This window comes from Gobius niger (assembly GCF_951799975.1).
Source record: "Gobius niger genome assembly, chromosome: 19".
Lineage (NCBI taxonomy): Eukaryota > Metazoa > Chordata > Actinopteri > Gobiiformes > Gobiidae > Gobius > Gobius niger.
Genome location: NC_136870.1, coordinates 11960423 through 11972365, shown reverse-complemented (window position 1 = coordinate 11972365; position 11943 = coordinate 11960423). Strand labels below are relative to the sequence as shown.

At 39.9% G+C, this 11943-nt stretch overlaps 3 protein-coding genes across 3 annotated transcripts; 1 reads left to right on the top strand and 2 right to left on the bottom strand.

The window, feature by feature from the left end:
* Window positions 1-44: 44 nt before the first annotated feature.
* Window positions 45-1785, bottom strand: LOC306978831 (putative nuclease HARBI1). Its single transcript, XM_079577513.1, has 2 exons — window positions 922-1785; window positions 45-665 (listed from the first exon to the last, which is right to left on the bottom strand). Exons 1-2 carry the CDS (start codon window positions 1601-1603, stop codon window positions 259-261), a joined length of 1089 nt encoding a protein of 362 aa, XP_079433639.1. The 5' UTR covers window positions 1604-1785; the 3' UTR covers window positions 45-258.
* Window positions 1786-2236: 451 nt separating this feature from the next.
* On the bottom strand, window positions 2237-2966 carry pigp (phosphatidylinositol glycan anchor biosynthesis, class P). Its single transcript, XM_079577437.1, has 4 exons — window positions 2852-2966; window positions 2704-2776; window positions 2508-2626; window positions 2237-2408 (listed from the first exon to the last, which is right to left on the bottom strand). Exons 1-4 carry the CDS (start codon window positions 2931-2933, stop codon window positions 2281-2283), a joined length of 402 nt encoding a protein of 133 aa, XP_079433563.1. The 5' UTR covers window positions 2934-2966; the 3' UTR covers window positions 2237-2280.
* Window positions 2967-3391: 425 nt separating this feature from the next.
* Window positions 3392-6688, top strand: rexo4 (REX4 homolog, 3'-5' exonuclease). The gene is made up of 8 exons (XM_079577407.1): window positions 3392-3859; window positions 3937-4235; window positions 4368-4514; window positions 5207-5400; window positions 5490-5578; window positions 5666-5740; window positions 6278-6352; window positions 6429-6688. The coding sequence occupies exons 1-8, from the start codon at window positions 3647-3649 to the stop codon at window positions 6588-6590; spliced, it is 1254 nt and encodes a 417-aa protein (XP_079433533.1). The 5' UTR covers window positions 3392-3646; the 3' UTR covers window positions 6591-6688.
* Window positions 6689-11943: the final 5255 nt, after the last annotated feature.

The window sequence follows — 11943 nt, the reverse complement described above, 5'->3', positions numbered from 1 at the left end:
CCCTTTTCTGTCCATGTGGAAGAACTGTAGAACATTTGATCATACTGTTGTGATGTGTCAGACGACTTCAGACTCTATGGACCAATGAATGTAATCTTACAAAGAAATGTTGTGTGGTCTACAGTTGTACATCAGATGTGGTATTTGTATACATAATAATATTAGATATAATAAAGTAACACTTTACAGTCTCTGGGAAGTTTGTGCGCTTGGTGAGCGGTCATACTTGACATCCTCTTTGTCGTTAGACCACACTGCTTACACTTCCTGCTCTGTTCGGAGTTCATTTGAAGGGGCAGAAAAGACTCTGTTGATGAGTGCCTGCCTCGCGGTTAAAGCTTCATCATTGACTTCTAAAGTTCCAGAGTGCTGTTTGCCCGGATACACAGGTTCAGAGCCTACCGGTAATGATGGGACTGAGAACTTCTTGGCAATGTTGTGAAGCACGCAGCAGGCTTTGATAATGTTCGACTTTTGGTCCAGGGAGCTCTCCTTTGCAAAACCGAGCTGTAGCAGCACCTTGAAACGCCTCATCAGACTGCTGAGGGTGGCCCACATGATTCCTTGGATCTTGGCATGAGCCTCATTGAAACGATTCTCACTTTCATTGGACGGGTCTGGCACAGGAGTTAAGATGTGTTTGCTCTGGACATAACCTTTGCCAGCTATGGAAAACAAAACAAAACAAAACATTTCATTTATTTTCACTTACAATGGATTAGATCTTATAAAAAAAACATTAACCAGTAGCCTATATTAACAGACTGTTGGATAGGGATTGCAAGTTTTGTACACTACAGCCTAAACTAAATAATGTGGGAGGAGTCCAATTGAATGCTCACTGTTTTGCAACATTACATTATAATAGGGAGGCATGCATTTGTATGTGTCTTTCTAAAGGCTACAATTCGATACACTCACCAATTAACCAATACGGCCCATACATGTCCTTCTCTATCTCCTTTCCTTTGGTTGAAGACGCCCACATGTCCTGCTCAGGCGTGCTGCCCACTTCGCACTTCTCTACGTTCAAAATATTTCCGTCCGAGTCGCATATGATTTGGCTGACCACCGCAGTGTACCCCAGTGGACTGAAAAAAGTCCCATAGTCCTCCTTATCGTACGGGGACACTCTGACCCTAAAGTGCGGCGACGCCAGGATGCCGAGCACGTTGGGAATACCACAAATCGCCTCTACGTTGGACGCAACCGTAGACTTCGCCCCCTCTTTTTCGGGGAACGAGACAAATTTATCAGTCATTTCCGAGATTGTTCCAGACACCAGACTGATGATGGCAGGGCAGTGCGTGTGTGTGAGTCCAAGTTTGGTGAGGAGAGACGCAGAAGATATGCCGTGCGCGTAATAGTTCAGTGTCACCATAACTAACGCGTCCGCGGAGAGGTGAGGGGTGTTTGGCGGGGCGCCCCTCAGACGAGCGCGCATAGTGTCCGCGACGAACATTAGGCACGGTCTGGAGAGGTGAAACAGACTGAACAAAGAGTCATCGTCGTATTCGTCAAAGCAACTCGAAAACTCCGACTCCAGTTCCTTCTCAATAACATCTTCGTATGCGGCCAGTAGCACCGTGAGGGGGAATGCCATCTCTTTCCTGTCTGTGACGTCCCAAGCGATAATTATATACAACCACACAAACGTGAATTAACGGGAAAAAAATACTTTGTGCGAAATGTAAATCAAAATGCAGCTGGAGGAAGTGGCAGCGGAAGTCAATTTATTGTGTGTGCAGTGGGTCTGATCTGGAGAAAGAATAGTGCCCCCTTGTGTCGGATTAATGCAAAATAGTGTTGCGTCAACATTTTCTGATCTTATTTTTTTTTTGCATTGCGTTTATTCATTGTCAGTAATTAGTAGATAGGCGATGGGTTCAAAAATAAAGGTTTTCATTTATTAACATCATTGCACACAATTATTACATTTGTTCTTTCTTTTTACTAGGTAAAATAAATACAGTTCCCCAGCCAAATGGTTAATTCACACAAACCCAAACACCCTTGCAATTCTTTCACTGTGGTTGATTCGGAAATGTGGTTAACCAAAATAAAATAACATCGCTTCCCAATCAAAACATATCGGTCATGTGTGACCACGCATCACATTGCAAAAAAACATCTGTTTCCTTTTTTGATTTAGTTGTTCCTGTAGATGTGCTGAGACATAAAGCGAGCAAAATATACTTTAAAAACTCCACTTAAATGTTAATAAAACTAATGTACAGTTGTAGGAGATATTGCACCCAGTCATACACATTAAACCAGTCATCATCTGTTTGTTGATGATGACGGAGATAAATAAAACAGTTTATTAACATCACTGATGGAAACATCCTTTAGTCGAGGTACTCCGCCTTTGTCACTGGCCGCTGCTTTCTGGCTTTGAGCGTAAACATCTGCCATAAATATATAAAAACATAACATTTTTTTAGGTTTTAAATTACAACAGAACCTTACAATTTACGTAAAGCATTTTTCCCCCCCTGTCATTTTACCTGTGATGTTGTCCACAGAGTCAAGTGGAGCGGTGTTGTTCATGTTCACTCCAAACAGAACAACTAGACACACCACTAACCCAACAAGAAAATAGATTGGTCCAGCAAGGACCCAGTACCTACACACAAATGCATTTAACACTTAGAGAGAGAAAAGCTCCGTTTTTGATACTCATCAGACACTTTCTTCACTTACTTTTGGGGCCAGTAAGTCAGTCCAACAGAGTGAAGCCACTCCTCTGGCACAAAAGCCCACACACAATAAAGAACTGACGAAAGAACATACAAGATCAATGAACAAGGCATGTGAATATTTATAAACAATATTACTTTATTTCACTTACAAAAGGCAAAGTTGGAGCCAAGGAAAAGGACAAATCCATAAATGCCCCTTTCAGACACTGGAGAAGGAGAACCTTCCACCATAATATTAGCTACAGATGACAGTGGCTTAGTTAGAACAAGCTCCGTGAGTAGATATCTTGGTTTCACCTTTTAAGAAAATACAAGTTACTGCTTCAGGTATATCTCTATGACATTATATAAATGCATGAACCAGAGAATAAGCAAAACATTACCTTAAAACAGTTTAACACACCATAGAAATATATAAACACGCCCACCGAGCAGTACTTTTCGTCTGTGTTCGATCAATAAAATTTCCGACAAGAAACATTTATGAATAATAGTTCCGCGTCACAATCAACATTGCATAAAACAAAAACAGACACGGTTCTAACTCCTGGTAAAAATTAAAAGTGATTTAAAGTTATTAAGACGGTGGTTTCACAGCCAAAATTCAGAGTACATTCATGATTTATAGTAGCGTAATCTTTGGGTTGTAGTCGGACACAGTTGTTTGTTACACACAAGGAACATACACATTTCAGCATGGCATAACTATGAGCGAAAACAGAGGATTTGAAACTGGTTGATCATTTTTAATAGAAGATTGTAAAACGCGTAGGTATTTTTGTTGTTCTATTCAATAATAGATCTGATTTACTAATGTGACACTTCGTTAGTTGTATGGTTGATACAAACTGGGCTAGTCCAGCTAAAGCATCGTGCGAAGATAGCTGGCATGTTTGCTTTATCACAGTTATATACATCTAAGCTTGTTCTATGAAATATTGACAATGTCAACGGTGATAACAAAGAACAATCCGACACAAAAGCGCAAACAAGACAAAAAAAATAAGACAGCAAAGAAGAAGAAGAAAGAATTTTGGATAAAAGTGATCAAGAATAAAAGTCAAGCAAAGCAAGAACCAAAAAAACCTTCAGGGAATCAGATGTTGCCACCTTCAGATACTCAGCAGTTTTCTTCCAACTGGAAAGCATTGCAGGAGGTAAGACTAAATGTAATGTTTTGTTTTCTTGTTTTGTCTGTCTTTGTTAATATTTGCAATACTTTTTTTTTCTTCAGTTGTTAAAGAAACAGCCTGAAAAATCCCAGCAGCAGAACGGTGCTGTACCTACAGAGAAGTCAAAACCCTGCAACATTACTACAGAAAAAGTGCAGAGAAAGACAAAGGACATAGTGAAACCTGCAAAGAAGACTGTGAAGACCACTGTCTCTAAAGACCAAAGTGTAAATAGTGCAAATGCAAAAGAGCCGACTTCTAATGCTGCAAAGAAAAGAAAACAGGACTTCAAAGACAAGCAAGTCAATGAACAAGAAGCAAAAAGACAAAAAATTGAGCAAAAGGCAAACAAACCCACAGAGTAAGTAAACTAACAGCAAAGTTTCATTTCATTTGTGGAAATGAGTTTGAGGACCCTCTTGAAAACGAGATGGTGCATCTTTATCCTCTGCATAACCAATAAATTCAAATATATATATATATTTATTTGCAGAGAAGACATCTGGTTTGATGATGTTGACCCTGATGACATTGAGGCGACAATAGGGACAGAAGCTGCAGAAATCATGAGGAAGAAAATGGGAATTCATCAGAGCAAGGACGTGGAAAGTGCACTGGTCAAAGAGAGAGCTTTTGAAGGGTGAGTGAATGAAGTTTGTCATACAATTCCTGCCATCCTCAATTGATACTTGTGAACAATGGTAAAGATTTTATGCAGCAGTTTCGTATTTAAATGTTGACCGCAGGGATGGGCCGAGATCTTGTGCCACAAGATCTTGTGAGATTTTTCGGCCCTGAGTAGATGAATGATGTGGATTTTTCCTTTTATTTTACTCATTTTGTATTATTCTCATTCAAGACGGCACTAAAAGGAATATTTAGCTAATAGTTACCCTCCAATATTTACATAATATATTGGTTTGCACTTTAAATAGATTTTCATTACAGTTAAATTGTTGGGTAAAAGGAAAATATTTCATCTTTATTTATTATTACAAACTATGTCAAAATCTGGTGTCGTTCTCGTGGAATTTGTCTCTCAGCCCACCCCCAGTTGACCTTGCTTAAGGTTCTTAAGGATTACTACTGAAAAATTTTAAGAACATTTTTTCCCCCCTGAATAACCATTTTTATGTTCTTACATATTGTAGATACTAATATTTGATTGCACATTTTCCTGTCCATTTTGCTCCCCCTGAGTGTTCTTGAGAGCTGATGTAACAAAAAATGTCTCCATTGTGAGATCAATAAAGTCCCTTCTTAACTTGTCTTATCTTTTGATCATATCGTATGAATCATTGGTAAAAGGTGTGTCAATTTTCTTATTTACAGCCTGACTAAAGCCGTAGCCATCGACTGTGAGATGGTTGGTGTTGGCCATGATGGAGAGGACAGCATCTTGGCCCGGGTGTCCCTGGTTAACCTGTTTGGGAAATGTATCTATGACAAGTATGTCAAACCAACAGAAAAGGTCACTGATTACAGAACACATGTGAGTGGGATACGGCCGGAGGACATCCGAGACGGTAAGACAAAACTCAGTGTAAATGAAAACTGTGTTCACCTCATTTGTGTGTTGTTTATTGTACTCTAACTGTCTGGTGGAACGTCGCAGGTGAGGATGTAAACACAGTGCGCAAAGAGGTTGCTGAAATCCTCCAAGGCAGAATAGTGGTCGGCCATGCCATCCACAACGACTTAAAGGTGACCAAGTTATGGTTTAATCAAAAATACAAGTGTTGTCAAGGCGGAAGTTCTAACAGCACACACTTTGTCCCATTTCATTTTCAGATTCTGCTTTTGGATCATCCTAAAAAGAAAATCAGGGACACACAGAAGTATGAGCCCTTTAGGAAAATGGCAAAGGTACGGTATGAACTAGCAGTTTTGGATGTATTGAATATGTCATTAGCTTTCGATCAATCACGCCCACACACTGCAGTATTTTTACTATAATTAAACTAAGTTATGCATATTTTACACAGTAGGTGTAAGACATAAAATTATCAAAATATGGGCTTAAAAAATATAAAAGTGTACTCGTAAACGTCAACTTATTCTGAGTGTGTTTGCCTCAAAACAAAATCAGTGATGTATTAAAAACGCTGATACAATATGGAACAAACACAAAACTGTATTAAATCGTCTACCAAGAGAATAAAATGTCTTACTTTTATTTAATTATTCAAATAAAAACATAATAAAAACAGTGCAATATCAAGACAAATCGTATATACAGTGTCAGTGTATGTTTTAAACTCATTGGGAGCCAGCAGAGAAACCACAAAATAGGCTTGATAGGTCTGTTGTCTTGGCAGTGCTGTCATGGATGCTGAAGTCCTGGTGCAACACTTCGATCCTCTGTCGTGGCTGTTGTTTAACTGATTTACGTTTTGGTTCCAGAGTAAGCGACCAGCACTGCGAGTGCTCTGTAGGGAAGTTCTCAATGTTAAAGTCCAACAAGGCGAGCACTCATCTGTAAGTTACTAAACGCTTAAAAAAAAAGGATTTACTGTTCCCTGAAAATCTCAGCATTTCCTCTCCTGTTTTACAGGTTCAAGATGCACAGGCCACGATGCGACTGTACACAACAGTGAAAAAGCAGTGGGAAGCACAGATTAAAGCAGGTATAAAGGACAAAGACTCAGAGAAAAAGCGGAAAAGAAAACCTGCACAGGGAAGAACCAAGACTGTGTGGACAGGCCTTTCACCCTGAAGGTCACTCTGTGGACTCATTGTTTGTCTTCAGTGTTCAGTGAGTGTTCCTCATCCACTGATGAATCCATTGATGTAATGCTTTTCTTAGATTAAAATTTCTAAGACATTTCTACTAAAATCATATAGTATTCATTTATGCCACTGACTAGTGCATCAAAGTCAGTGGGAGCTGTGAGAAATATTTTCAGGGGAGCTTTTCAATTTATTGTGGTAGGAGAGAGATTTTATTGGAATGGTAAATACAACTCATCCAGTGTGTTGTTTTACTTTGAACAGAATACATCATTTTACTTATATGTCTTATTCATGTACAGTACAAAGCTTTCTCATTACGTACACTTGCACTGTACATAATGCATAAAGTATGTCGTTTGTGATACTGAAGGACACAGTGCGTGGTACTGTGCAGTAGTCCACTCTGCAGATGCAGTGAGGTATTGCCGCTGTTCTATGCCCAGGGAGTGCCGCTGTGATTTGTGCTTCATGAATGTGCCCTGCAGACTGTAAATAATGCTTCCTCTGAAGACATCTGGCTAACCAGAACTCTGTTTTTGCTCCGCCCTCTGCAACACTGTTTTGAGATGGCAATTTTGAACCTTAACGGAGTTTAACATCCTTTGATAAATCCAGGTAAACTCTGGTGGAAAAATGTTTGTGTGTGTCTGAGAATAGTGATATCCTACAGGAAGGTTTCTGGAGCCACTGTGTCACTGTGATTTTTGTGCTCAGAAGCTGATGTACACGGTGCCCTACTTTAGGGAAAGGGAGTCGACTTTGTCTGGACTCCAGCCTTGAAATTAGGCCATTCACAAGGACCGCTGTACTGTGGGGCGTCCACTGTAAGAAACCACAACAACAGAGCCATTTTGTCATGTGAGATGTTTTAGACTTTAGTGTTCGACCTGTTACATAAGTGGCTTTAATTAATAATTTGATCAACAATATTTGGGCTCCCTCTAGTGGCCAAATATTGTGTTGATACAAAATGCTAATGGCACAAATGCAATTGATTTGAAGTAAATGAAAATGTCTGTCAAATAGTTCTATATGTGGGTAGATGGTAGAGCGGGTCGTCTCATGATGGAAAGGTCAGAGGTTCACAAGAGTGCACTTCTGCAGGTGCAAACTGTTGTTGTGTCCTTGGGCAAGACACTTAACCCACCTTGCCTCCAGTGTCTGCGTACATTAGTGTTTGAATGAGCGTGTGAATGGGTGAGTGGTTCCTTGCTATAAAGTTCTTCAGATTAAAGTACTGTATAAATTAACCACTTCTGTATAAACTTTTATATTTTGTTAGATATTACATTAACATCTTTAATTGCTTCACACTCACTCCCAGCTTTCCCGTGCCTAATGTTGATTGAAGGCAGACCGCAGCTCATTTCATTTTGTATTATCAGCCTAAATGGGAAAAAAAAGCTTTGCCTACATATGAAATATTATAGTTCAACTATTATTTTCCATTCAATATTTGATTTAACCTGGCTAACACCAGGCTGCTGTGTGCGCTCGAATTATTTCGAACTGCACAACAGCCTGGGGACCATGGCCAAATCTCCGGTGGATTTGGGAACCAATCACAGAGCGAGGAGGGACGGCAAGACGATGACGCGCTATTCGATATATGGAAGCTTGTAGTTTATTTACGGATAATTAAAAAAAAAGTTTATTTACGGATCCAACATGACAGCAGCAGACACGATGGTATTTTTTGATCAAGCTTTAGACCTTGTTCTAAATAATTTAGCTCAAAAGTTTACAGCGGGTACGTCATACGTCATCTCATACGATGATACGATTGGCTATGGCTACGTGCAGACGCATGAGACTATTTTTATTTTTTTTTCGTATCGCCCAATAAACGACTATGGACGCTCGTAAACCACACCTCTCCTACGAGAAAATGAATTGGTGGTCCCCAGACTAAATATCACTTGTGATTTTAGTCTGGTGTTAGCCAGGCTATATTTGATTTGCATTTTTCCAGCTTTAATTTAGCCTAATGTTAGTGTCAGTATAATCCATGGTGTGGTATATTTTTGAACATGCACGATAGTCATTTTTCTCATTGCTCTGAGCTGCTGTGCTAGAGCTTACATGGTTCTAACAATGAAATTGCATCAAGCCATTTAACAAAGCTTACAATGTAATTGAAGGCATTACTGCAGCTGATAAGCATGGGACTCGGCTTGTAATTGAATAAAGTGTAGCTCACAGTCTTCCATACTACTGCACACTGTCTGTCTAACTGATCTCAGTCAATATTGACATTTGCTGCTTGGTCTGTGGCTCCTCAAGCCCAGAGCACATAAACGGCACGGCACACAGCACCTCTGCAAGGCTTGATTTGTGCATGCACTCACTTATTTCATCTGTGCAGCCAGGGGCAGCAGACATGAAATACACTTAGTGCTGCAGATCACTGCAGGTTTCATCTATGAATGACATTTTTCATTCTTGAACATGTTGGGAGCAAATCAGTGCCTGCTGGTTTTCCATCAGTGATGGACAGCGTCAATAAAGACTATTGAACCATGAGTTCTTGTGGAGGTCCACATTCTCAAGGCCTGTGTCTATACAATTCATCCGTAGTAAGCACTGGACTTGTGTAAAGGACTGGACCTATATGACAGTGTTTTTCAATGTTGGCTGCTGCTGTTCTCTTATGCATGAGCCTCACTCCACTGCTGCCAGGAGACTCACCCTTAATATGTCTGTTCACTAATGCTCACTCTTAGTGAGAACAAACTTGAACATCCAGTATGTATCCAGGTCATCTCAGGAGTCACTTTACTGAACTTTGTCACCGGCCCTCAAAGTGTTCAAAGAAAATAAAGATGTTGCTGGGACTTAAAATAAACTAAACACAGGGATTCTGTCGTAGCTAGGCAAAAACACATATTTACCAACTTGGTAAATGGACTCCACTTATATAGTGCTTTTTCCACCTACACACTAAAGTGCTTTACAGCAAGGAACCACTCACCCATTCACACTCATCCATACACCGATGTACGCAGACACTGGAGGCAAGGCGAGTCAAGTGTCTTGCCCAAGGACACAATGACAGTGTGCAGCTGCAGGAGCTGGGATTCGAACCCCCGACCCTCCTCATGAGACAACCCATTCTACCATCTGCACCCACCTGTTAAAACAATCTTGACTTGGCTCTATATATTATTGAAGGTAGACAAAACTTTTTTTCAAAAGATATGATTTGAAAAAGTTGAAGGTTGCAAGAAGGTCCCGGATTCAGCCCCCGGCCGGACGGGGCCTTACTGTGTGGGGTTTGCACGTTCTCCCTGTGTCTTAGAGAGTTTCCTCCAGGTGCTCCGTGCATCCCCCAAAAGATGTACAATAGGCTGCACTCCGGGGCCAGGACTCCCCTGGAAATGAGATTCCTAATCTAAGTGGGACCTTCCTGGTTAAATAAATAAAAACAATAATATTAATTTCAATAATAATAATCTAAACACAGCAGTCTTCTGTTTTCCTGTTGCACGAGGAGTGTCGGATGTATTGTAATGCAGGCCGCTTTGCAACAAATACCCAAATGATCTCTGAAATGGACAGCACAGCAGTAGCATAAATATCTGAGTGGACCAATACTCCTGAATGCGGCAGGGGAGCCGTGAACAAGAGAGAATGGAAATGTTTCAAATAAACATACTGAACAATGTGAGGAAAAAACCCATAAACCTTTCACTTATGGTTTGATTTATTTCTTTAAATATCATGCTGGCTGTACGGAGAAAAGGACCACTTCACAATGCATAAAAGATGGGCCTGTTGAAATATTAATCATGCTTCTGTCCAGTTCAACTTGAATAAGAAAGCGCAGCACAATACAAAACAGAATACAGAGCGTTGACCTGACTTGCTCCACCTGCCTTCATATCACCCTTCATATAGAGTTAACATTATTTCTCTTGTTCTATTAGTAAGTGCACTCAGGGAACATTTCGCTGTCCGCTGCCTGTCCACACTGTGCGCTTGAAAGTTTTTTGTGGTCAGTGCACCTCAGTCATAGGCCTTTGCCCTTTTATGACTCCTGTAATTTTCATGAGATGACGTTCTATGGAGTTTCCTGTAAGTGCATCCCAGAGACTGCTGAAGGCTGGGCATTTGACTAAGCAGGCAGATCTGCTCAAAACACCCCACACTTCAGCTACCAGGGGTTCAAAGAAAGAAGTCACATAGGGAGCATTAGGTCAACTGCAGTGGTATTCATAGGTTATTGTTATTTTACTTCAGTGTCTCTGTGTGTGTGTAAAAAATCCTTTTAAAGTGATCATGTTCAAAGATGTGAAACTGTTGCCTTTTGAAATCTATTACCAATAAAGAAATGATGCTGAATTGACTACGACATTTTGGGACACTTTGATGCCCACCGAGCAGACTTTCATGTCAGAAATGGAACCGTTATGGCGTAAATCGCGCAAGAGGTAGAAATATATGGAGATAATGAAATGCAAAATGTGCATGCTGTAAAAATAACCACAGCACTCATCACACACTGGTAGGTCAATATTTATTACAAATACAGCAACAGCTAATTAAAATACACCGGTATGAGAGGACGGACTTGTATCACATTATAGTCCGTGCTTTGTTTTATGGCACAGTTTAAAACCAATACATTTAGTCAATAACATACACCAAAACACCAAGGTCAATGATATAGAGTAATAATAACTTGGGCTAGGGTTTGGTTAATTAAAAACAAAAAATATTTGGCTCTTTAAGTATATAATGTGGTGAGAACTGGCTCTTTGGATCCAAAAAGTTGCAGAGATAAACATTTGATTTGCATAAAGGATCTTATAATTTCATGCCATTGTCTTTTAAGGGGAGACGTTACAGGCAAAACAGATTTTTTCCAAGTTTTGGGCCACATTGGTCTCTGAACATATAAACTTTCACCCGGAAACAAAAAATATACCTAATCTTCACAAGAACATGTTTAAATATGATATAGGAAAATGTAATTTCAAGGGCCTTTCTCTCAAAAGGCATTTTCTCTCATTATGGCGACACTAGCTCCACGTCAGTCGCACCTGAAGTCTTCAAATGTTCCGGCCTTGGACTGAACAATGTTTTAAAGATTCTTTCAGAGGGATTTTTTAATAACTAATTCCTAGCCTGATTTATTGAGGTTTGAATGTCAAAAAATAAGGCACACATTCAATTTTCATTTTCCCCCCCTAATTTTTGCACTAAAAAAACAGCTTATTTTAAAAGATATTCAGAATCCCTTCTTGGTAACTCATTTATCAATAAAATGAAACCATAAATTTGAAAGTAGCTCAATCCGTTATTCAGATTTTGGCACCGAAATGACAGAAAACTTG

Bases quoted from the DNA above. Each gene is read 5' to 3' on its own strand.
- rexo4 (XM_079577407.1), top strand. From the start codon at position 3,647: ATGTCAACGGTGATAACAAAGAACAATCCGACACAAAAGCGCAAACAA. The intron at 4,515-5,206 runs GTGAGTGAATGA...TCTTATTTACAG, and splicing joins AAAGAGAGAGCTTTTGAAGG to CCTGACTAAAGCCGTAGCCA. The intron at 5,741-6,277 runs GTACGGTATGAA...TTTTGGTTCCAG, and splicing joins CCTTTAGGAAAATGGCAAAG to AGTAAGCGACCAGCACTGCG.
- pigp (XM_079577437.1), bottom strand. From the start codon at position 2,933: ATGGTGGAAGGTTCTCCTTCTCCAGTGTCTGAAAGGGGCATTTATGGA. The intron at 2,777-2,851 runs GTAAGTGAAATA...TTCTTTCGTCAG, and splicing joins TGGCTCCAACTTTGCCTTTT to TTCTTTATTGTGTGTGGGCT. The intron at 2,409-2,507 runs GTAAAATGACAG...TATTTATGGCAG, and splicing joins CTCTGTGGACAACATCACAG to ATGTTTACGCTCAAAGCCAG.
- LOC306978831 (XM_079577513.1), bottom strand. From the start codon at position 1,603: ATGGCATTCCCCCTCACGGTGCTACTGGCCGCATACGAAGATGTTATT. The intron at 666-921 runs GTGAGTGTATCG...TGTTTTCCATAG, and splicing joins TGGGCCGTATTGGTTAATTG to CTGGCAAAGGTTATGTCCAG.